The sequence below is a fragment of the Eublepharis macularius genome, chromosome 17, assembly GCF_028583425.1.
Source record: "Eublepharis macularius isolate TG4126 chromosome 17, MPM_Emac_v1.0, whole genome shotgun sequence".
NCBI lineage: Eukaryota > Metazoa > Chordata > Lepidosauria > Squamata > Eublepharidae > Eublepharis > Eublepharis macularius.
Window position 1 is genome coordinate 27,966,541 of NC_072806.1, and position 21,806 is coordinate 27,988,346.

A 21,806-nucleotide genomic window follows, 5' to 3' on the forward strand; every position below is an offset into this window, starting at 1 on the left:
TGAGGTATGATGCCTAATAGCCGCTGAGAGATCTCCCCTCCTTCATGCATTTGACTATCCACACCTAAGCTATGGTCTTCACTACAGCCTGTGTCAATGAGTACCACAAGTTATATTATGTGTTGTATGAAGAAGCCTCCCCCGCTCCACGTTGACTGGAAACTGTGTGCACACGAAAAGGGTGAGAATGTGGGACGCAAAGTGTAATGAAAACGAATGACTCTTCTGTGCTGATTTGGGCTTTCCTGCTGCAGAAAATGCAACCCAAAATTGATTTCCGTGCCACATATCAGCACAGCCCAAGATCTCCTGATGGGACATGGGAAGAAGTGAGCAGTCTGTGCTGCGCTCGCGTCGCGACATGGTTAAAGCATTGAATCTAACGGGAGCATAAAGCCCTTTCAAGTCTGTCCTCGCAAAGGACAAAACCCACTGTGTCCTTTGACACAAGCATCTGCAGAAAGTTTCTGGCCTGTAGTATCACTGGAACAGGAAGCAGGCTGGCTGGCCAGCTTAACCTGGGGAATAAGAAGCTTAATTCTGTGTCCCTTGGAGGGGAGTAACTGGTGATGTAGGAAGCTGCCAAAAGAGTTAATTCTCCAGTTGCTGAGAAGGCTTTGTCCTGGGCAGAAAAGGCTTCTGGTTTGCCCTGCCAGCTCATACCCCACTCCACGCCCCTGGCACAGGTTCTTCATTCTCCAGCATCAATAATAGTTTTGGCAGTGGCAGCCACCAAGGTGCCAAGGTCCACTCTCTGCACTCCAGAGCCTTTATATAGTCTTTGCAAGCAGGATTTGGATCTTTCAAGCTTTGGGCTGGCTAAAGTATCATCTCTGCCATGTGGACCATGTTGAGAGTGATCATCGCCTACAGGAACTACCTGATAGCCTGGCTCACACCCCTCCTGTTTCTTGCCCTGCCTCTGGCTGTCCCCAGCAAGGTAAGGCCATTTTTAAGTGTTGTGCTCAAGGAGATGATGGGGAATGTCTCTCCTCTAACCACACTACTTCTAATAGAGAGGGTATCGAAACTCGGTACACCAGCCCTGCTAGCCTGCTTTGACCCATTAAGGAAGGTTGTTGTGCTAAGGATTTAAGTTTCAGAGATTCACAGAACTAGTTTCAAGAATCATAGAAGAGCAACAATGCTTCAGGTGTATGCAGAACAGAAGTCCATGGTGTTCCTTTAGACCACAGTGGAAACCCACACGGGAGACAATATGCTGAATATTATTTATTTATTTATATGTCATTTATAGTCTGCCTTTCTTACTGAGACTCAAGGCAGATTACATAGTGTGAAATTAGTACAGTCAATATCAAGGACAGGCCTCACTTCAAAAAGGATGTGGACAAAATCAAGAGGGTGCAGAGGAGAGCGACGAGGATGATCAGGGGTCTGGAGACTGAGCCCTACGAGGAAAGGCGGAGGGCCTTGGGAATGTTTAGTTTGGAGAAGAGGAGATTGAGGGGGGACATGATTGCTCTCTTTAAGTATTTGAAAGGCTGTCATTTGGAGGAGGGCAAGGAGCTGTTCCAGTTGGCAGCAGAGGGTAGGACCTGAAGCAATGGGCTTAAATTACATGCACAAAGGTACCGGCTGGATATTAGGAAGAACTTTTTCACAGTCAGAGTAGTTCAAAAGTGGAATCAGCTGCCTAGGGAGGTGGTGAGCTCCCCTTCACTGGCAGTTTTCAAGAAGAGGCTGGATGAGTATTTGTCAGAGATGCTTTAGGCTGATCCTGCACAGGGCAGGGGTTTGGACTAGATGGTCTGTATGGCCCCATCCAACTCTATGATTCTATGACATTTCAATAAACAATGCCATAGGGTAAATAAATGCAAGTTTACAAAGACATGGCATTAGCAAAAACCCAATACAGAGCTGAAGAAATGCTGAAACAGAGCATAAGCCATTCTAGGTTTTCTGCTACCTTCTGAAGGGGCAGCCAAGTTTTCAGTTTAAAAGGGAAAACAGTTCAACTTTAATGAAAACCGCATAGAAAGACCACCTGTATTGCATAGTCCCCGCACCTCCGCATGGTGTCCGCAGAGGACAAGTGGAACTGATGGCATTTTTAATGTGGAATCCTTCCAAGCATCCTCCAATGTAATGCAGTGGACTAGAAAGAAGAAACTTGCAAGAAGAAAATGTTCAGAAGCTTCTGCATGCAGCCACAGGTGGAAGCCACCCATGGGGGAGCTTTCTGCTTTTCCAGTTCTGGAGGCAGCATGCAGTTCAAGCAACGGGTGCCTACAGGGCTGTGGCGGTGGCAGCGGCTGCTCAACTCCTAGCAGCAGGCAAAGTTCAGCCAACAGCATGAGAAGAGCAGGGCAAGGCTTTGTGCCTTGCAGAATCCCAGCTGTGAGGCTGGACTCCCCGAAGCGTTGCAGCAGCGCGCCTCACTTGTGGAATTGTGTGGCCCCCCCCCCCACTTTTGAAATTGCTTCCTGGATAACTGGAAAGTCAGTAACCATCAGAATCCCACAAGCGAGTTGCCAGGAATAAAAGAAAAACACAACAGCCTCCCTCAGAGCCCCTGGCAAGGGACACCAGCAATGCACACACTCTGGGGCTCTCCTGGCAGCCAGCAGCAGCCTGAAAGTCTTCTGGGTATGGCCAGGAAGGGAGGCTAAAGAAAGATGTGCCAGATGTGAAGGGGAGGAGCATCTGGGGTTCCCCACTGACTTGAGCTGCCTGTTTTGCAGGTGACCTTTTGAGTGCTCTAGGGCACGGGGGCAGAGCAAGCTAGGGTCTGTGTTCCCTTGCTGGCACCCTATATATCCCGGGTGCTGTGTTGGGCCTCTGAGTTAGGTAGAACTCTCTCTTCCACTGTGGCAGAGTGAAGGGGAGGGTCATCTGGCAGGTATCCATTACATTGGTTAAAGGCATATCACTATTGCTTAAAATTGGTAATTGGCCATAGTGTAACAGTATAACCATGTGTCAATTACTGATTTTTTTAAAGTCCCCAAAGCCCTTCATCAACAAGGGTCAGAGAGTGAAACAGTGGGCTGGGGCAAGGAAAATACCTAGTAGGTGGGACCTGCAAAAAGGTGTACCTTCCCATTCACACTGGGTGCAAGGGTACTTGGACAATATCCCCCCCCCATGTAAAAGTCAGGGGTCTTTTCACATAGAGGTTTTCCTGGGGATTGGGAGCTGGCCTGCAGCGGGCTTTCTCCAAGCGTCTTCGGGTCCTCTTTCTTCCATTCGTTTTCCTTCTGTGATTTCTTCCTTGTTCCTCTGTGCTGAAATCGGATCAACAGTGGCTTGAAAAAGCACAGAAAGTGACTGGTACAACATACCAAGACATCAAAGGGAAACGGAGATGCCGCTGGCCAGCACCCAGCCTGCAGGAAAACCTCTGCGGAAAAAGAGCCCAGGCCAGGGGAAGATTGTAGCAAAGTGGAGGAAGCACTGAAAGTGGAAGATTAGGAACTGACCTGGTGTGCATGCCCTCCCCCAAGAATCCCTGCTTCAATTTAGCCAAGTAAATAGAGCACCTGCTTGGAAGCCATCGGAAGCAACTGCAGCATTTGTTTGAAAGAGAGGCATATAAAGCTGGCCCAGGGCCCGTGGGGCTCTGCTTTTGTGGCTTTAACATCTGCTCAATGGTTCTGCATCTGCTCATTTAGAAGTTCTCATGCAGGGGTTTCAGGTTGGTTTTCTCCCAAATCTCAAGACTGAAACACTGAACACAGACACACAAGGCTCGCAATTGCTCTCAGTCCACACCCCCAGCCAGTGAACTGAACCCCAGGAAGGGCTTCCACAGGCTCTGTGCCATCTGCAGGCCGTCGGTCCTGCTGCTCCGTCCCCCCCCCCCCGAAGACACTCTCCATTTATTGGCATGCTCTCAATCCAGGTATGCGCTGAACATGAGCATGCGAAAGACAATCAGGCCTTGGAAATAAGACACTTCCTTCAGAGTATAAAAGGCAGAGAGGCATACTGTGCAAAAGGTCAGCCAGGACCTCCGTGCTTTTGTGAGCATTTGGAGTGAGACAGAATCCTGGCCGTTGGAGGAAGTCCTGTTCGCAGTAATTGTGGCTTATCTTATTTCCAATACTTGCAAATGAGGATTTCTTGATAGCCAAATTACGAAAGATGGAAATCCTTAGGAAAATGACGCAGTTAAGATAATGGCTATCAGGAGATGGATTTTGTTTCCTTTCCAAGATATGCCATGAAACGGTGTATCAAATAAGAACTTTGTGTTAAAACAACAAAAGGTACTAGGGTATGTTATTAACCCAACGGCTTGGATGTTTTAACATCCTTAGGTTCGTAATTTCTGACAGTCTTATATTTCATGAGAACATTCTAAAGCTGCTAAGTCAATGGCACCTTTCTCTGTGGAATTTAGCTATGATCTGTAAAAAATCTTGTTCGTTTTATAATTTTTTGAAATGTTGGTTTTGTAATTCAATCAATAAATAATTCAGATAAGGCTAATTTTCTAAATATGTGGTGGTTTTACATACATACTTGGTATTGCTTGAAGATGGTTTTGTCTGTATTATCAGCAGCACCTGATCTGGAAATAAAGCCTGCTCCCGACTTGGCTTTGTTAAAGGATGATCAGTGAAATCCTAAAAAGAGTTACTCCAGTCTAACCCCTTTGAAATCAATGGGCCTAGACTGGAGTACCTCTGCTTCGGATATCCTGGACGTTTTGGTTGCCAAAAGCAAGCTAGCAATTGCTTTGAATATCTTAACAGCTGCAAGATTAGTCTGTGCAAAATTATGGAAACAAACAAACAAAAATCCTTCCAAACAAGTAAAAGTGATTAGAAAAGGTAGAAGAAATGTATAAGTTGTTTTTGAACACCTCTACAAAGATCTCAAGATTTAAAGAAATTAGATTTGCAATGGAATGTGGAGGGGGAATTCAGTAGATGGAATTATGCTCGATAGCAGTCTGACGAACATTTAGTTACGTGAGATGTGAAGTATGCCTTTTAATTTTATTCCTTCAAATGAATTGTGTGTGATTTTGTATGATAGATCATAAATATCTTCTTGATTTGTGTACATTTTGTAAAATTCATAAGAAAAAGAACACCAGTAGCTCCACCTACAAGCAGAATTACCAATCAATGTACTACAGTGTTGTTCACTTAACTCTTGTGCCCTAATTGGATTTGGGGGAATAACAAGGAATCCCCTTGCCACTGGTTGCCAGCTTGGCCCTTCAAGTCCTTTGCATGAATCACGTACAAGCTGTGGAGAGAAAACTCTAATTCTTTTTTGCAGGCAAGAACCCTTGGCCAAGGAGGGATTCTATCTAGTCTGCCCAGTGTTTGACCACTGGGGAAAATGCAGTCTCCTACCTGAACCCCATTCAGGATTTCCCAGTCCATGACACACAATCTCTGTTGATAGTGCACAACACAAAACGTTTGCCCTTGTGTGCCCCCTTTCCAGGAAGCACAATGTGGCTACACTATCATCCTGATGGCGCTCCTTTGGTGCACAGAAGCGCTGCCGCTGGCAGTCACAGGTCTTCTCCCAGTCATGCTCTTCCCACTCATGGGCATTATGGACTCCACAAAGGTAAGAGACAGCGAGCAAATCAGTTGGCAGCAGGGAGGACCAGTGTGTGTGCGTGCGTGCGCGTGTGTGCGCATGTGCATGCAGAACCAGCCTCCCAGACTGTAAGAAGGTGTTGCTGCACCCATTTCCCTGCTTTGGCATCTGAGCTGGGCTGGGCTATGGGCAGTCATACCCAAATTAGACCTATTTCTGGAGAGAGCTAGCGGTTGGAGGCTGGAAGCAAAGCCAGGGCCTCAGGCTGAAATGGGAGAAGGGGTCCCATAGCTGAAGACCAGGCTCCAGCCTTGATTCTGCACCTGGCCAATCACAGGGGATGGCATTGCTCAGCCCTCTTCCCTTCAGTACTTGAAGACAGTCCACACCAGGAACCTCATTGGGTCAGGCCTCAGCCTTGAGGCGTGAGGAAATTGGCTCAGCCCAGAAGGCCCCCTGCCTGGTTCTACTGTCCATTTTTCTCACCCAGGTTCATGGTGTTTCATGATACCTCCCATTTCTGCACCTGCTCTGTCTGCTCTCTGTTTCCAGCCAGCTGGACTCCCTCTGCTACCACCACCACCCGCTGCCCTGATCAGAGATTGGGGATGGCATCCCAGGCCTGGGACAGCTCTGCTCGGGTGCACCCAGGGCCATTGTTCTGACGTGCACGTTCTACCAATTTCTTCCCTACTTCCCCAATAGACATGCCTCCTTCCAAGGGAGTGACCTGCCCTTCCTCTGTCTCAAGTTCTCAGACCCAACCATGCCCCCTCTTTCTTTCCCGGCAGGTGTGCATGGAGTATCTGAAGGACACCAACATGCTGTTTATTGGGGGTCTGCTAGTGGCCATTGCTGTCGAGCGCTGGAATCTGCACAAGCGCATTGCCTTGAGGGTCCTTTTGATAATCGGAGTCAGGCCTGCCTTGTGAGTACCCCCAGAGACAAGGAGAGAGAAGGAGGGGAGAGACCACTTTTGATGTAAGAAGGTTTCTTTGCATTCGGTCCTCCCTCCAGAACATCTCCGGGCAGAAGACATGAGAATACATGAAGCTGTCTTATACTGAATCGGACCCTAGGTCCACCAAGGTCCGCATTTTCTACTCAGACTGGCAGCTGCTCTCCAGGGTCTCAGGTGGGAGTCTTTCACATCACCTGCTGCCTGGTTCTTTCAACTGGAGATACCGGCAGGGCTCATTTTGAGGGGGAACGCACTGGAACACGGTTCCAGCAGTTCCCCAAAGAGGTCACATGTCAGGTGGCCCCACCCACCTGACTCTCGGCCATTTTGGGCCCGTTTTGGCCTGGATTGGGGCCGAAATGGCCCAGATTGGGCTCTGACAGGTGGTGGATCACTCTCCTGCTCAGCAGCGGCCCGATCCTGACCATTTTGGGCCCCTTTTCAGCCCCTTTTTGCCGTTTTGGGCCCCATTTCGGCCCTGAATGGCCAGGATTGGGTCCAAAACAGCCAGGATAGGTGATGTCAGGGGGTGTGGCATATGCAAATCAGTTATGCTAATGACACACTGCCAGTGGTGGCAAGGGCATATGCTAATGAGTTATGCTAATGAGTTGTGCTAATGAGTTCCTCCAGCTCTTTTTCTATGAAATGACCCCTGAATACTGGGGACTGAACCCAGGACCTCCTGCATGCCAAGCAAATGCTCTACCACTGAGCCACAAAGTCAAATGGTTTGTCCCCCCACCAAATCTGATCATTCTGCCGAAATGAAAGAGCTTCAGAGCAGAATAAAGCACCTGCTTTGTAAAACTCGGATCTTCTCCTTCAGCACCGGGCTAACTGGCTAAAAACGTCTCCCTTTCTTATATGAGAACATTGAGAGTCCCCCAAGTAAGCCAAACAGCTGTAGTTTCACAGGGCATACTTCATACTTGAAATTAGTTTAAAGGACACGTTACCAGATGTGTGGAAACGTCTCCTACTTTTTTTTTAAAAAAAGGGATTTGGCAAATTCATAGGAAGAGAAAAGGCCTATTGATAGCCATTAGCCATGAATGTGAAATTGTCTCTCTGCGTTCAGAAGTAGTGTACCTTTGAATACTAGGTAAGGATAAACAAGGAAGGTTCCAGTGAAATTGGCTGGTTGCTGGTTGGATATTGTAGATTGACTTTTGGAGTAAATTGGAGTAGATCGGGGGGGGGGGTCAGCAAGAACTCGGTGGAAAGGAGTTCTGGCACCTCTTAAAATGGTCACATGACCAGTGGCCCTGCCCCCTGATCTCCAGACGGGGGAGTTTAGATTGCCCTCCGCGCCGCCGAGGGCAATTTAAACTTTAAAAAACTCCCCCCTTGTTCCAGCTGACCCAAAGTGACATCATTGTGTGGTCTTGAGTTCCACCACCTCTTTTCCCAGAAAAAAAGCCCTGGAGTAGGTTGACTTTTATCCCGATCCAACTATTTAACACCCTTGAAGAATGGAGCAGGGTATGGGAGAGCTCCTTCCAATTTGAGTAAACAGAAGTCCTCAGGCACTTTAAAGACTGACAGCATTTATTCCAGCATAAGATTTTGTGAGTAAAAACTGACGATGTGCACAACCATAAAAAATATTTTTGTACCTGGTGTTACATGCCACAGAAAAGTTGGAGTGGAGAAATACAATAAAGACAGGCCGGTTTGACTAATCAATAACTAATCAAAGAGAAATCAATCTATTCAGAGTGGGTGAAGACCTGTTGAAGATGGGCAGAGCAGGATTAACATAAAATCAGATCTTATCATCTCACTTCCCTAGATTAAAAGAACTAATTGAAATCTGTTAGGGGTGGGTCATGCTGAGCACCAATAGTGAGTGAGGAAATCCAAGTTCAAGCCCTGGGGTGAGTGTTGAGCCTCTTCATGAATCCTTATTCAGCACTTTCCCGTTGCATCCTCCCTTTACAATTATTTTGCAGAACAGCAACCTTTAGATCTGTGGAGTAATGCCCCCCACCTTAGAATTCACCCTGCTAATCCAACCATTGGGTTACACTACATCCCTGTCACAGGACCTGCTCTGAAAATATGTGGCTGGCAGGAGCAAGGAGCACCAGGAATGATGGGTCCATAGCCCAAGCACAGACCACTCAAGCTCTTAGTTACGCAAATGGTGGGTCAGAGTAAAACAAAGGGTTTGTCATCTTGCACCTTGCCGAAATTTCATTCCTTGGGGACAGAGTTGGACACAGCCAAAAGCCTAGAAGTTTTTGTTCCTCTTGCGGCAGGAAGATCAGGGTGACGTCAAGGGGAAATTATAAATTCCTAGGTCACAAGAAAGAAACTCTCTTCCATCTTACGGTTTCTAATCAGGTAGGAACATGCCAAGTCTTTATGTAGAGACTCCATCTTGCTCATGTGTCAAGGGATAATGAGACAAAATGCCAATTGTGAGAACAAAGCTAATGATGGACCTTTAAAGGATGCAACTTCAAGAAACAGTCACCTGTCCTAATTAAACATTGTTTAGAATAAGTACCAAGTGTACGGTGATAGGATTGTGTGTTTTCAGCTTTTCTTTGTATCCTTGCTCAACCCAATGCATGAGCAAATGGTGTGTGCTCTATTTTTGTTTATGAAACTTCCTTATATTTTGAGCGCTCAAAGCCTGATCTTTGCAAACCCTCTGACTGCCATGCATGCCTACACACTTCCAGTTTCCACCTAGAGCATATAAAACTATCCATTGGCCACAGCCAAGCACAATGTCACAATTGCATTTACTCCAGTCCTTCTGACAAGGATTCCCACCTGAAGGATTTGCAACAGGTATTCTTAGGATTACCCACCCAGTGGAGTAAAGAGGCTGATCAACAAAGCTCATAATAGCCTGCTACAAGACAAGTCCAAAGGGAATAGCAATAGATCATTGCTGGCTATCACCTGCATCTCTCAGTAGAAACCATTGCAACACATTATCAACAACCTTCAGCCTCTACCGGATAAGGATATTTTTCTTACACCTGGTTATAGGAGGTAGGCCTTTCCTCCCTTACAGACATTCACCACAACCTAAAATACATTCTCACCCGCGACAAGAGGCCATCAATCAAAGACATAAACCCAGGTAGCAAACCCTGCAACAAACCCAGCTGACAATTTTGTCTCCGTAATCCATTATGCAATACCATTACAAGACCTAATAACAAGATTCAAGTCCAGTAGCACCTTAACTACCAACAAAATTTCCAGGGTGTAAACTTTTGAGAGTCAAGCTCCCTTTGTAAAATATCTGACGAGGACAGCTTTACTCTTGAAAGCTTATACCCTGGAAACGTTGTTGGTCTTTAAGGTGCAACTGGACTTGAATCTTGCTCTTCTTCAGCTACCCACCTGAAACTATGCTCATGAAAAGACCAAATAAAATCAGCTGTATCCTGTGCCAACAATGTCCTTCTGTTCTCTACATTGGGCAAACAGGAGAGCCCCTGCACCATAGACTAACCTGTTTGGTCTTGCTGTGCAAAGAGTGGCAAAGGGGAGGAACAGAGGATGAATTCACCATCCTTGAATGCAATCACTCAAAATTGTGAAAGCGTGATCAGCTTTCCCTGCACAGGTACGTGCCATTTATGTATCCATTGCATAGTTGCACAGTGGTGTCCAGAAAAGGTAACTATTGTGTGGGCTGGTTCATCTTTCGGCTGATGGCGGGGTGATAAGACCTGAGACCTCTCCCTGCTCTCTCAGTTGTGGTTTCCACTCACTGCAGGCTAATGATGGGCTTCATGGGAGTCACCGCCTTCCTCTCCATGTGGATCAGCAACACAGCCACCACTGCCATGATGGTGCCAATTGCACATGCTGTCCTGCAGCAGCTGCACAAGTCAGAGCAGGAGATGATCACTGCGGAACAAGCATCTGTCGAGAGTGGGAAGGTCAATGGAGGATTTGAGCTGCAGGAAACGGCTCATCCATCAGGTAGGTAGCTGCGCAAAGCCATCTTCCTGACTCCCTCTCCAAAAGCCATCTCTCCTCCTCACTGTCCAAGCCAATTGGTTTGCAGACCACATATTCTAGGAAATTCTGGGAATCGCCAGTCTGCAAAGCAGGGCTAATATTTGACTGATATGCCCCTGGCTTTCATATAGGGCCAAGCTACAAGTGACAAATGACACTTGAATGGCACATGGTGATCAAGTGGATCAAGTGAACAGGGAGGAATACACATGAGTCTGTTCACTTGCCATTCAAGTGTCATTCATCACTTGTAGCTTGGCTCATAGTTTGCCTTAAGGAGGGTGGCGATGAGCCACTGTTTCCTCTGCCCTGCTGAGGATGGCAAGATCTAAGGGCCCAAGGTCTCTAAGAGCGGAACTACAAGTGACAAAAGGCACAGGTTGGACACTTGTCAGCTTCCCTCAAGTTTTGATGGGAAATGTAGGCAGCGTGGCGGAATGTTGGACAAGTGACAGTTGAAAAGTCCATTGGATAGCAGTCAGAGAGCCAAGCTGCAAGACTAGGATGCCTACATTTCCCATCAAAACTTGAGGGAAGCTGACAAGTGTCCAACCTGTGCCTTTTGTCACTTGTAGTTCCGCTCTATGGGGAGCACAAAGAGGTACCTTCTGACTTCCTAAGAGGCTTAGGAAACCTCTGGATGGATTGGTTTGGGAAGAGAGTCTCTTCAACTCCCTTTCAGCTCTATCAGCCAATGAGGTTACGGGTATCCATCTATGTAAGGGAGGCACAGCTTCCCTGCAAATCTCTCAATCATGTGCCTGTTTACAGAGAAGCAAATCCCAGCATGCCAGTGGGGTTTGCTGCTCGAGGAAATGCACGGAGGGTGTTTGAAGTGGCCTTTTCAAGTAAGGGCTTCGTATGTAGTTCCTTAAATAATCCCTCGTGCACAAAAAACTGCCTGCTATTACATCAGACCATTGGTCGACCGAGGTCAGTCTTATCTGCTCAGACTGGCAATGGGTCTCCAGGGTCCCAGGCAGAGGTCTTTCACATCACCTGCCCAGCTGATGATTTTAGCTGGAGGTGCCAGGAAGAGAACGTGGGACCTCCTACGTGCAAAGCAGAGGCTCTTCCACTGAGCTATAGTCCTCCTTCCTTAAGTTCCTTCAAAGTGCTCAGCTCACCATTCCAGGTAAAAGGTAAAGGTAGTCCCCGGTGCAAGCACCGGGTCATTATTGATCCATGGGGGGGACATCACATCATGACGTTTTCTTGGCAGACTTTTTATGGGGTGGCCTTCCCCAGTCATCTACCCTTTACCCCCAGGAAACTGGGTACTCATTTTACCGACCTCAGAAGGATGGAAGGCCAACCTTGAGCCAGCTACTTGAATCTGGTTTCCGCCAGGATCGAACTCAGATCGTGAGCGGAGCTTGGGCTGCAGTACTGCTGCTTACCACTCTGCACCACGGAGCTCTAGGAGTTTTCCCATTTTATCCCCACAGCCATCCTGCAAGAGCAGGCTGGATCGAGAGAGAGGGGCTTGACCCAGTGCCACAGAAGGTCCCTCCTCTCCCACCTACCAAAGGGCCAGCCCTCTGCTCCCATCCCATGCTGGCCTCGCTAATCTTCTGCCTGGATCCCCCACAGCTAATGGAACCGTGGTGACCATGGAGAAAGAGAAGAAGCTGGTCATCCTGCAGGAACTTGAACAGAAGTATCAGACTTTTTGCAAAGGAATCAGCCTTGCGGTGTGTTACTCGTCTAGCATTGGTGGGATTGCAACCCTGACAGGCACCACTCCGAACCTGGTGTTGAAGGGCCAGATGGATGAGTGAGTATTCAAGGTGCTGGAGAAAGGTCTGGCTCCCCAAGTTGGGAGCTGAGTGAAACCACAACCAGGGGCATGGTTGATGCCACACTCCCCTCACCTTTCTACCCAAATCTGGGTTGAGCCATCGAAAAGCACACTCAGTTCCACCTGCAGCCATCGCCACCCTGATTTGGGTTCTGCAATGCATGCATGGGCTCGACACATGTGTTTGCAAACCTAAATCTATTGTTCCCAACCATTACATTCTCAATAAAACATCTTAGGTTTGCACCTGAAAAATCGTAATGTGTGGATTGGCCCTTTTCCATCAGAAAGGGATGCTTCTTGGCTCAGGAAATCAGTGGCCCAGACAACAGGTATCGGGAACAGATGATCCAAGGGTACAGAATGGTATCAAGCTCCGGTTCCGGTGTTCACCCAAATCCATAAAGCAATGACTGAAAACTGGGATGTTTCCATGACCCCCCTGGTGACGGGAGTTGTTTTTTTTCTTGCTAGGCTGTTTCCTTACAATGGCAACGTGGTAAACTTTGCCTCCTGGTTCAGTTTTGCTTTCCCAACCATGATTGTGCTGCTGGTGCTTTCCTGGCTGTGGCTGCTCTTTATGTTCCTGGGCTTTGAGTGAGTTGATGCTCCCTGCAGCGCTGCCCTGGGGTGGGAATGGGATGGGGGGGGTCCTTTCAAATGCAGGTTCTCCCTGCATGCATGTTTGGGTGTATTTGGGGAAAGGCACTCCCTAGGAAAAGAGAATCTGGTGTTTCTCAAAGCCTGCTCGGCTTAGTGGCACCTTCCGCTGCATACAGCATCCTACACAGGCCTTTGGGGGCAGGTTGCAGAGCATTCTGGGGGACACTGGACTGAATGCACCTCGGCCATTCTGACACCAGCTCAAGCAAGAGTTCAGTGGATAATCTGCATCACATCTGATGCTCTTTTGCTCTTCCCAGCTTCAGGAAGAATTTTGGCTGTGGCTCCACTGAGTCAGAGAAATCGAAGTCGAAAGTGGCCTACGACATCATTAGGAACGAGCACCGGGGTCTGGGCCCCATGAAATGCTCTGAGATCACCATCCTCGCCCTTTTCATAATTCTGGTGCTACTTTGGTTTACCAGGGAACCTGGTTTCATGCCAGGCTGGGCAACTCTCTTCAACAGAGATGGGAAAAGGTTAGTGATTGGGCAGTGGCTCCCCTCTCTCATGCTGTCCCTTGCCTGCATTTTTGGCCACCTGTGTCAAGTGATGCTTTGTTCAGCTGTTACAGTCATAGGGAGGATTCATTCTGAGCACAATGAAGCCCCTCCATGTTCCCTTGTAAAGAACCAGGGCTTTTTTTCTGCTGGAACACGGTGGAACGGAGTTCTGGCACCTCTTGAAAATGGTCACATGGCCAGTGGCCCCGCCCCCTGTTCTCCAGACAGAGGGGAGTTTAGATTGCCCTCCGCACCATGTGGCACAGAGGGCAATCTAAACTCCCTTCTGTCTGGAGATCAGGGGGCAGGGCCACCGGCCATGTGACCATTTTCACCAAGGGCGATTTAAACTTTAAAAAACTCCTCCTTGTTCCAGCTGACCCAAAGTGATGTCATTGTGTGGTCCCGAGTTCCACCACTGAGTTCCGCCACCTCTTTTTCCAGAAAAAAGCCCGGCAAAGAACCATTTGATCAGAAATGCAGGAGACATTTCTTTCTCATTCTTGGGGTGGGGTGGGGTGGGGGGGCACCAGGGCACACTAGAGCGTGCTCAAGCATCTTCTTCATGAACCTGACAGTCAGGAATGTTATGGAACAATATCTCTATTGGGTGAGTATCATTACTTTTAAAACAAACACATGGAAACAAGAGTGTCTTTGACTCCTTTAGAGGAACAACCTCACATCTAAAGCACAGAGCTGTATTTAAGATAGCTGTTCTCTCCTGCAGCTTACCTCTTACAGGTAAACAGCCTTCTGACTGAGAGGGTCAGGAGTTTATTCCAAGTGTAAAGTGAAAACTGTGTTTCCAGCCAATAGTCATGAAGAATTGTCTTTAAGACTTTTATTTAAAATCAACCTTATCAATCTTGAAACAGTCAAATATATATGGATCACAAATATACCTAGTACTATATGTAAAAGATAACAAGACACGCCTACATATAATCCCATATCCTATATATCTTGGACCTAAAAGATAAAATGCAAATTTAAGAATCTCACCAAAGCATTCTCTGAAAGATTAGATAGTCTCACTCAACTCAAGTCTGAGATATTCAAGGGTCTTTTGGATGTGGTTATCTAACACAGACTTACAGTGCAATCCTAAACAGAGTTACTCCAGTCTAAGCCCATTGATTTAAATGGGCTTAGACTGGAGTAACTCTACTTAAGATTGCACTGTTCATGAGGTGAAACCCATATGACTATACTTATTTTATTGATTTGTTTGTTTGTTTTCTTCAATTTATATTCCACCCTCCCCACACCAGCAGTCTCAGGGCAGATTACGCTGCATAAACATTTCAATAAAACAATTATATTTCAATAGATTTAAAACTACAAATAGATACAATATAAACATTAAAAGTTACAGATTTACAAAATTACAAAATTTCAACAGCAGCACAGAAAGCCATCCCGTCTCTCACCCAACTGTCCCTTAAATGCTTAAAGAAATAAACAAACAAGTAGATAAAAACACAGTCTGGTGGTGGACATTCCTGAAAGGGAGGGCCACGATCTTCTCCAAATCGGCCGGTGAGGGCCAGCTCAGCCCTGACCGTATGCCTGGTGGAATAGCTCCATCTTACAGGCCCGGTGGAAAGATAGATCCTGCCAGGTCCTGGTCTCGTCCTCATACTGACATCCTCTGATTTACCACTGCCAGAGAGTTTCTTTCCGAGCTTAAGCAAATCTTTCTCATGGAATACGTGTTAAAAAACCTTTGTCCTTGTCCAGAACAAGCTGATGAGATTAGTCTGGGCATCCTTTCAACCACTGTATCTTATCTTACTGAAAGATGAACAGCTAGTGCTGCGTAGGGGAAAAAAACATGCAAATTTGAAAATAAAATAGTCATCCGTTCTACTTCCTCCTTGTTCAATCAATACCTTATTGCCAAGTCTGAGACAGGGAAGCAAGTGGCACAAGGCCACTTGACCTCCTTGTGACTGTCCTCTATGCCAAGTACATAAATGGTACCTTGTGCTAGGATATGCAGAAGGCAGGGGTTGCAGTCCAGAAGAAAGAGGGCCTTCAAGAAATAAGAGGGCGCATCATCAGTCTTAAGCAGCAAAGCCAAGCGCACTTCTTTGGGCTGTGCTTGTGCTGTGCTATGCAGATGCTGGTTATCACCCCCCCCCCCAGTTTGCTTGCTGGACCCCTGGCTGCGTCTCCTTCATCCCCACTTAGCAGCTTCCACCCCCCCTTTTTGCACAGCTACGTCACAGATGCGACTGTAGTCATCTTCATCGGCTTGCTGCTGTTCTTGATTCCCTCCGAGATGCCCCGCTGTTGCTTCCGAGGGAGAGCCCAGCAAGGAGGTAAGGCAGCTGTGCAGCAGGGACTGGGGCGGGCTGGTATCGTGTGTGAGGTGGGATTCCTGCAAAGAGCACAGGGCTCCTTTCCTGGGGAACATCCTCCTGCTCTCCAGGCTGGGTACTGCAGTGGGGCCAAGTGCCTCTCCCGGCCCTCAGAGGCAGCATTTTTCATTTCAGGCAGGGCAGCGCAGATCCAGGCTCCCGAAGCCCTCCTGGACTGGCAAACGGTGAACCGGAAGATGCCCTGGAACATCGTCCTCCTCTTGGGAGGAGGCTTTGCCTTGGCCAAAGGCAGTGAGGTTGGGCACATTTGCTTGGGGGGAAAAACCCTTTCCCTTGTTCAGAACTGGTGCTTCTCCCTTTCTCTCCCATTCCCAAGGAAAGAGGGGAGAGGAGCGTGTGGTTGGGGCCGCTGGGCTGTTTCGTTCCTGGCCTAGGTGCATCAGCAATGACACTAGCCTAGCACAAGGGGGTAGCCAAGCAGCACGGCAGGAGCACCAGCACAGGCTGGAGACAGCCAAGCGGGTTTGGAGAGAATAATAATAAAGTTGCTACAATAAAGTTGGTTAGTCTTAAAGGTGCTACTGGACTCTTTTTGATTGGAGAGAAGGGAAGGGATGGAAGAGGCTGTGCGGGCCATTCCTCTGCTTTGAGTCAGAGCCCTTCCTTTCTCTTGAGCTGATTATAGGTGCATCGCAGGGAAGAACTGCTTCCCATTGAGTCTAGGTTGTAGACCCAAGGTACCAGACCTGGCCATTGAACGTCCCTCTGCCTTTGCTGGGCGGTTGCTGCACTGGAGCCTTCTCCACTTCTTTTTTTTTCAGGCTTCTGGTCTATCCAAATGGTTGGGGAGCAAGTTGACCCCACTGCAGTCCATCCCTTACCCAGCCATCACTTTCCTCATATGCCTCTTGATTGCTGTCTTCACCGAGTGTACCAGCAATGTCGCCACCACCACCCTCTTTCTTCCCATCCTGGCTTCCTTGGTAGGCGCAATGCAAGCTCCAAGCTCCGTTGCTGTCCCTTCCCCACCCTGCCAGAGCCTCTGGGGGAGCTTTCACATCCAGACTTTTGCCTCGCTCTTGGATCACTAGAAGCACTTCTGTGTTAAGGGCATCTTCTTGCACTCTCGCTTTGGTGCCGACAACAGTGTGCAAAACAGGACCAAGAAGGCACTGAGCACAGCCACGTATGCAGCTCAAGCCACAACCCTGTGCTAAGCACAGCCCCCTGACACCCACTGACTTGGAGATCCCAGCCAATAGTTTCCCCTGGCTGGTAGGCCCGTGGGCATGAAGTTGCCCACCTGCAGCCTTTGGATTGTGCAGTCTGCTTGCCCAAGTGTGTCTCTCAAGAGAGCATTGCACAACCACAGCCCCAGCCGTCAAGCCTTCTATTTTGGCTGTTTCCACTTGGGGGTTTGGGGAGTGAGTGAGACAGAGTCTGGTGGAAATCGATCAAGGATCATTCTCTTCTTCCCCCAGTCGCAGGCAATCTGCCTCAACCCCTTGTATGTAATGCTGCCCTGCACACTCTCTTCGTCCTTGGCATTCATGCTTCCTGTGGCGACCCCTCCTAATGCCATTGTCTTCTCCTATGGACAACTCAAAGTCATCGACATGGTGAGAATTCTCTTGGCTTTGCTGGGTCTAAGAAACAGAACAGTCCGTTGCTTCCGCAGGGAGCTTGGGCTCGCCTGCCACCAAACAGCAGCTCCTTTTCTTTTTTCTTTTTTCTTTTCTGGCTTCTGTACTTGTCCATCTTCTTCCCCTGGCTTTACGGCATGTTTCCCCAAATTTGTTTTGATACAATCCTTCCTGAAATAATGTACTCTGAGAGAATTTTTCACCATGTGGACTGGAAGGTGCAGAGTTTTGGGGGGCCCACCTGTCACACACATCTGACATCATTTCTTCTCTCTGTCTCCAAGTGATCCCCCACACACATACACACGACTGATGGGATTTTTGCTAGCTTTTAAAAAACTGGTAGTTCCTATAACACTTTGCAAATACACTTGCTATTTTTTTTAAGCCAGAAAACAGCATTTGTGCTGAGAGTGCAGACAGGTGGACATGAGGGGGGATGCCACAGAATTCCATCGCCCTGTGTAGAGGCACTTCGTTCACAGTGAGAATGAAAAGCACCATGAGGAATGAACCCTCAGCAGTTGAAGGTTTTGGTGGCCACAGCCTGCTCAGAATGCTTTTGCCCACTCCACGCTTCTGGCAACATGGGCCCACGGTCTTAAAAGTGCAAGTCTCCTTGAAGCTCTACTCTGGATCACAAACAGGATCCATTACTCTCATTGGTAGCTAGAAGGAGGGAGGGGTGATCTCTGGGCACTTTTCTTTCCCTAGGACAGCATTGGCCTTGGTTTTTCCATGCCTCTGTTTTGCTGCTGGCTTTTCTTTTCTTCTTTCTTTCTTTCTTTCTTTCTTTCTTTCTTTCTTTCTTTCTTTCTTTCTTTCTTTCTTTCTTTCTTTCTTTCTTTCTTTCTTTCTTTCTTTCTTCCTTCCTTCCTTCCTTCCTTCCTTCCTTCCTTCCTTCCTTCCTTCCCTTCCCCCTCCCTCTGCCTCTCCCTCCCCCCTCTCCCCTCCCCCCTCTCCCCTTTCTCAGTGAGACTCAAGGTGGATTACATAGTATGAGATTAGTACTGTCAATATCCAGGACATTTCAATAAACAATGCCACAGGGTGAACAAATGCAAGTTTACAAAGACATAACATTAGCAAAAATCCGAAACAGAGTTGAAGAAAAGCTGAAACAGACCATAAGCAATTCTAGGACTGATATTAGACAACAGAACTACCCAGTGAGGTTATACTTAAAGCACAGGTAGTACATAGGAGCACATACTTAAAGCAACAAGCAATAGATAGTGCATAAGGCAACATAGTGGTGAAGTCTATGATCCCGAACTTGTTAGTGAAGTATCTTTTTGAGACCACCTCTCTATAATACAGCCCTCCTGTCTAAGTAAAAATCCCTTTGGAATAATTCAAGTTTTGCATCGTTTGTGGAAGGCCAGGAAAGTGGGGGCTCTCCTGACCTCCTCAGGCAGGCTGTTCCATAGGGCAGGGGCCACCACAAAGAATGCACGTGTACAGGCAACTGTTAATTTCACCCATGTGCAGGGTGCCCTCTTTATATTGTTTAATAAAAGGGAACAGGAAATGATCAACAAGAAAGATTCCAGGGCTGGCTTGGCTGAACCCCTAGACTAAGGGGGGAGCCCTATGGAGGAAGGATGGGAGAAAATCAGCAACAATAATGAATGGCTTGTGGCTGCCTGTCTGGCCTTTCAGGTTGTGTTTGGCTTACTTCTTGAGGGATCAGGAGCGTTTTCCTCAGGGGCCTGCAGCTCTCTGCCAGCTCTCCAGTTAGGGGGTAGCTTGGCAGACCAGCCTCCTGCCTCCAAGGAGGGAGGTGTCCTCTTGATTGTAAGATCGTAGGAGCTGGCTAGGTTGGATCAGGTCCAAAGTGCATCAGGCCCAGGGCCTAGGGTTGTCAGCTCCAGGTTGGGAAATTCCTGGAGATTTTGGGAGTGGAGCCTGGAGGGAGTGGAGTCTGAGGCGAGGCTTATAATGTCATGGAGTCCAGCCTCCAAAGCAGCCGTTTTCTCCAGGGAATCTGATCTCTATGGCCTGGAGATCAGTTGTAATTCCAGGAGATCTCCTGTCACCACCTGGAGGTTGGTAACCCTAACCAGTGCTCAGTGCCAGGAGTCCCCAGCATCTGACAATCTGAGGTAGACTGCTGCTGGACATGGAGGATTTTGTTATCTACCAAGGCCATCTGCAGGTTCCTTAAAGCTCTTTCTTCCCACCCTCAGGTCAAGGCGGGCTGCATGCTGAATTTGTTGGGAGTACTGAGCATTACTCTCGCCATCAACACCTGGGCCTTCCCCTTGTTTGACCTGAGCAACTTCCCGGTCTGGGCGAACAGCACCTCAAGCGCTCACTGTTGATTCCTGGAAGGCATCCTTTTGACCCAGAGCTGCAACTCTGGAGCCCTGGATGCCATCAACGCCTCTGTAGCTCACTTCTGGGGAAGTGGATCCACAAGTGGGCAGCCTCAGCCTTCAGGCACGGGCACCGCTACCCACATCCCCAGCCTCCGTCTCTCTTGAGGAGTGGCTGGAAACTCTCTCCTGTGGCAAGTGCATAGATGTGCCTGCAAAATCCAGGAAAAGCATACCTCCGGTCTGTGCAGGAGAGTGAAAGAACAGCTTTCCTGGCTGTAGAGGGCAGGAACAGCCGATGCTCCTGCCATGTCCTCATCTGGCCCAGGTGACATAAGCCCCATTGCAAGCCCAGCTCTCATCCTGTGTGGGTGTGCCTTTGAGGCATGCGCTGTTGCAGAGGAAAAAGGTGTGTAGCAGGGCACTCCATGACCATCGAAGCCAGGGCTGCTTGGACCGCTGCCGTGGTGCTACCTGTGCTTTTTCTTAAAGAAGCAAATGTTTGTTTTTGTCCAAGTAAACCTTGTTTTGGACCAATCTTGCTTTCTGAGTTATGTCAGGGGTGCACTGCACAGTTGAGGGAAACTGTGGAGGAAATACACAACATTTTTTTACCTCAGGTGGGTGTGGGTGTGCCTATTGTTGAAGTGACAGAGAGTGACTGGATCCCTCACCGCTCCCATTAAGTCTGAAAACAGGGGACCCCCCCCGACAGACAAGAGAGCTCAGAAAAAGTCTCTTTCCCACAATGTCTAGCCTGAATGAGGGGGCAGAGCCCACCTGCCCACTTGCGCATCTCTTCGTCTTTGCACACTGCCACAGTCCTCAGTTTGGTCTGCCTTGTTTTCTCTGTGGTCGAGGGCAATTATTTTATTTCTTTCTTTTGTGCTGTTGATGCAAAAACAACACCGGAGAAAATATCTTGATTTTAATGGGCAGAAATTCAGCAAGAGGAAAGAGAAACAGGTTGTTTCTCATAGGGGAGGCATGATATCCAAATAGAGACATTGGGTTAGAGGAGACAGCTTCCACATTTCTGTCTCCTGAAAAATTGTCAGGCGGGTAGGCCACAAGGCAAAGAGCAACGGGTTAGTCCACGGCCCTTTTAAAAAGCCATTGAAGCTGGTGGCTACCACCACATCTTTGGCCACTTTTTCCAACTTGATGACGGGATCCTTTCTGAAATCACGAGCCACACCCAATCTTTCAGGAAGAAGGAAGCCACCGCTCTTGCTTGACCCCCTTCACGCCACTCCGCATTGCTGAAGCAATGATACCCCCTCCAAGTGTTTTGTCACATGGAAAGATCCAGAGGAGTTAGCCGTGTTAGTTATTGTAGCATAAGCTACAATAAAGTTGGTTAGTCTTAAAGGTGCTACTGGACTCTTTACTATTATGTCACATGGAATAGGCTCCAGCCCCTTATCAGTTGAGGGAGCTGCCCTTTTCTGCACCTCTGTACAGTATCCTGTGCAGTATCTGGCACTTTTTAAACGGCCACATTCTTCTCTAAAATGGCATCAATAGCCACAGGTTGGACCCGCGGCTGCTGTAACATCTCATTTTGCCCCAGGAGGGGGCCCCCCAGCCCAGTACGCAGCCTTCTACCTGGGGCCATGCCATAGCTCTAGACAGGGCTCATTTCCAGGGGGAACGCGCAGGAACGCAGTTCCGGCAGTTCCCCCAACAGTCAGGTGGCCCTGCCCACCTGACTTTTGGACATTTGGGGCCATTTTGGCCTCGATTGGAGCTGAAACAGCCTGGATTGGGTCCGAAACGGCCCAGATCGGGTCAGTGCTGGGTGGGGAAACCCTCTCCAGCTCGGCACCAACCTGATCCCAGCTGTTTTGGCCCCGACCTGGGCCAAAATTGGCCCAAAATGGTCATTTTTGGGCCACTGCCAGGTGGGGAAACACTCCCCCGTCTGGCAGCAGCCAAATCCCTGCCATTTTGGCCAATCAAGGGGCGTGGCATATGCTAATGATTTATGCTAATGAATTCCTGAAGCTCTTTTTCTACAAAATAACCCCTGGCTCTAGACAAGGGTATTGTGCTATCAGAC

The 21,806-nt window shown here is 48.2% G+C and overlaps 1 protein-coding gene across 1 annotated transcript; it reads left to right on the top strand.

Moving 5' to 3' along the window:
- The first annotated feature begins 786 nt into the window (after positions 1 to 786).
- Positions 787 to 20,274, top strand: SLC13A2 (solute carrier family 13 member 2). Its single transcript, XM_055001293.1, has 12 exons — positions 787 to 940; positions 5,431 to 5,559; positions 6,324 to 6,460; positions 10,242 to 10,450; positions 12,083 to 12,266; positions 12,765 to 12,887; positions 13,214 to 13,432; positions 15,680 to 15,783; positions 15,958 to 16,079; positions 16,605 to 16,766; positions 17,265 to 17,402; positions 19,616 to 20,274. Exons 1-12 carry the CDS (start codon positions 839 to 841, stop codon positions 19,748 to 19,750), a joined length of 1,764 nt encoding a protein of 587 aa, XP_054857268.1. The 5' UTR covers positions 787 to 838; the 3' UTR covers positions 19,751 to 20,274.
- The last annotated feature ends 1,532 nt before the right edge of the window (positions 20,275 to 21,806 follow it).

Coding starts and splice junctions, on each gene's coding strand:
- SLC13A2 (XM_055001293.1), top strand. CDS start 839: ATGTGGACCATGTTGAGAGTGATCATCGCCTACAGGAACTACCTGATA. Junction 6,461..10,241: donor ATCGGAGTCAGGCCTGCCTT/GTGAGTACCCCC, acceptor CACTCACTGCAG/GCTAATGATGGGCTTCATGG. Junction 15,784..15,957: donor AGGGAGAGCCCAGCAAGGAG/GTAAGGCAGCTG, acceptor TTTTCATTTCAG/GCAGGGCAGCGCAGATCCAG.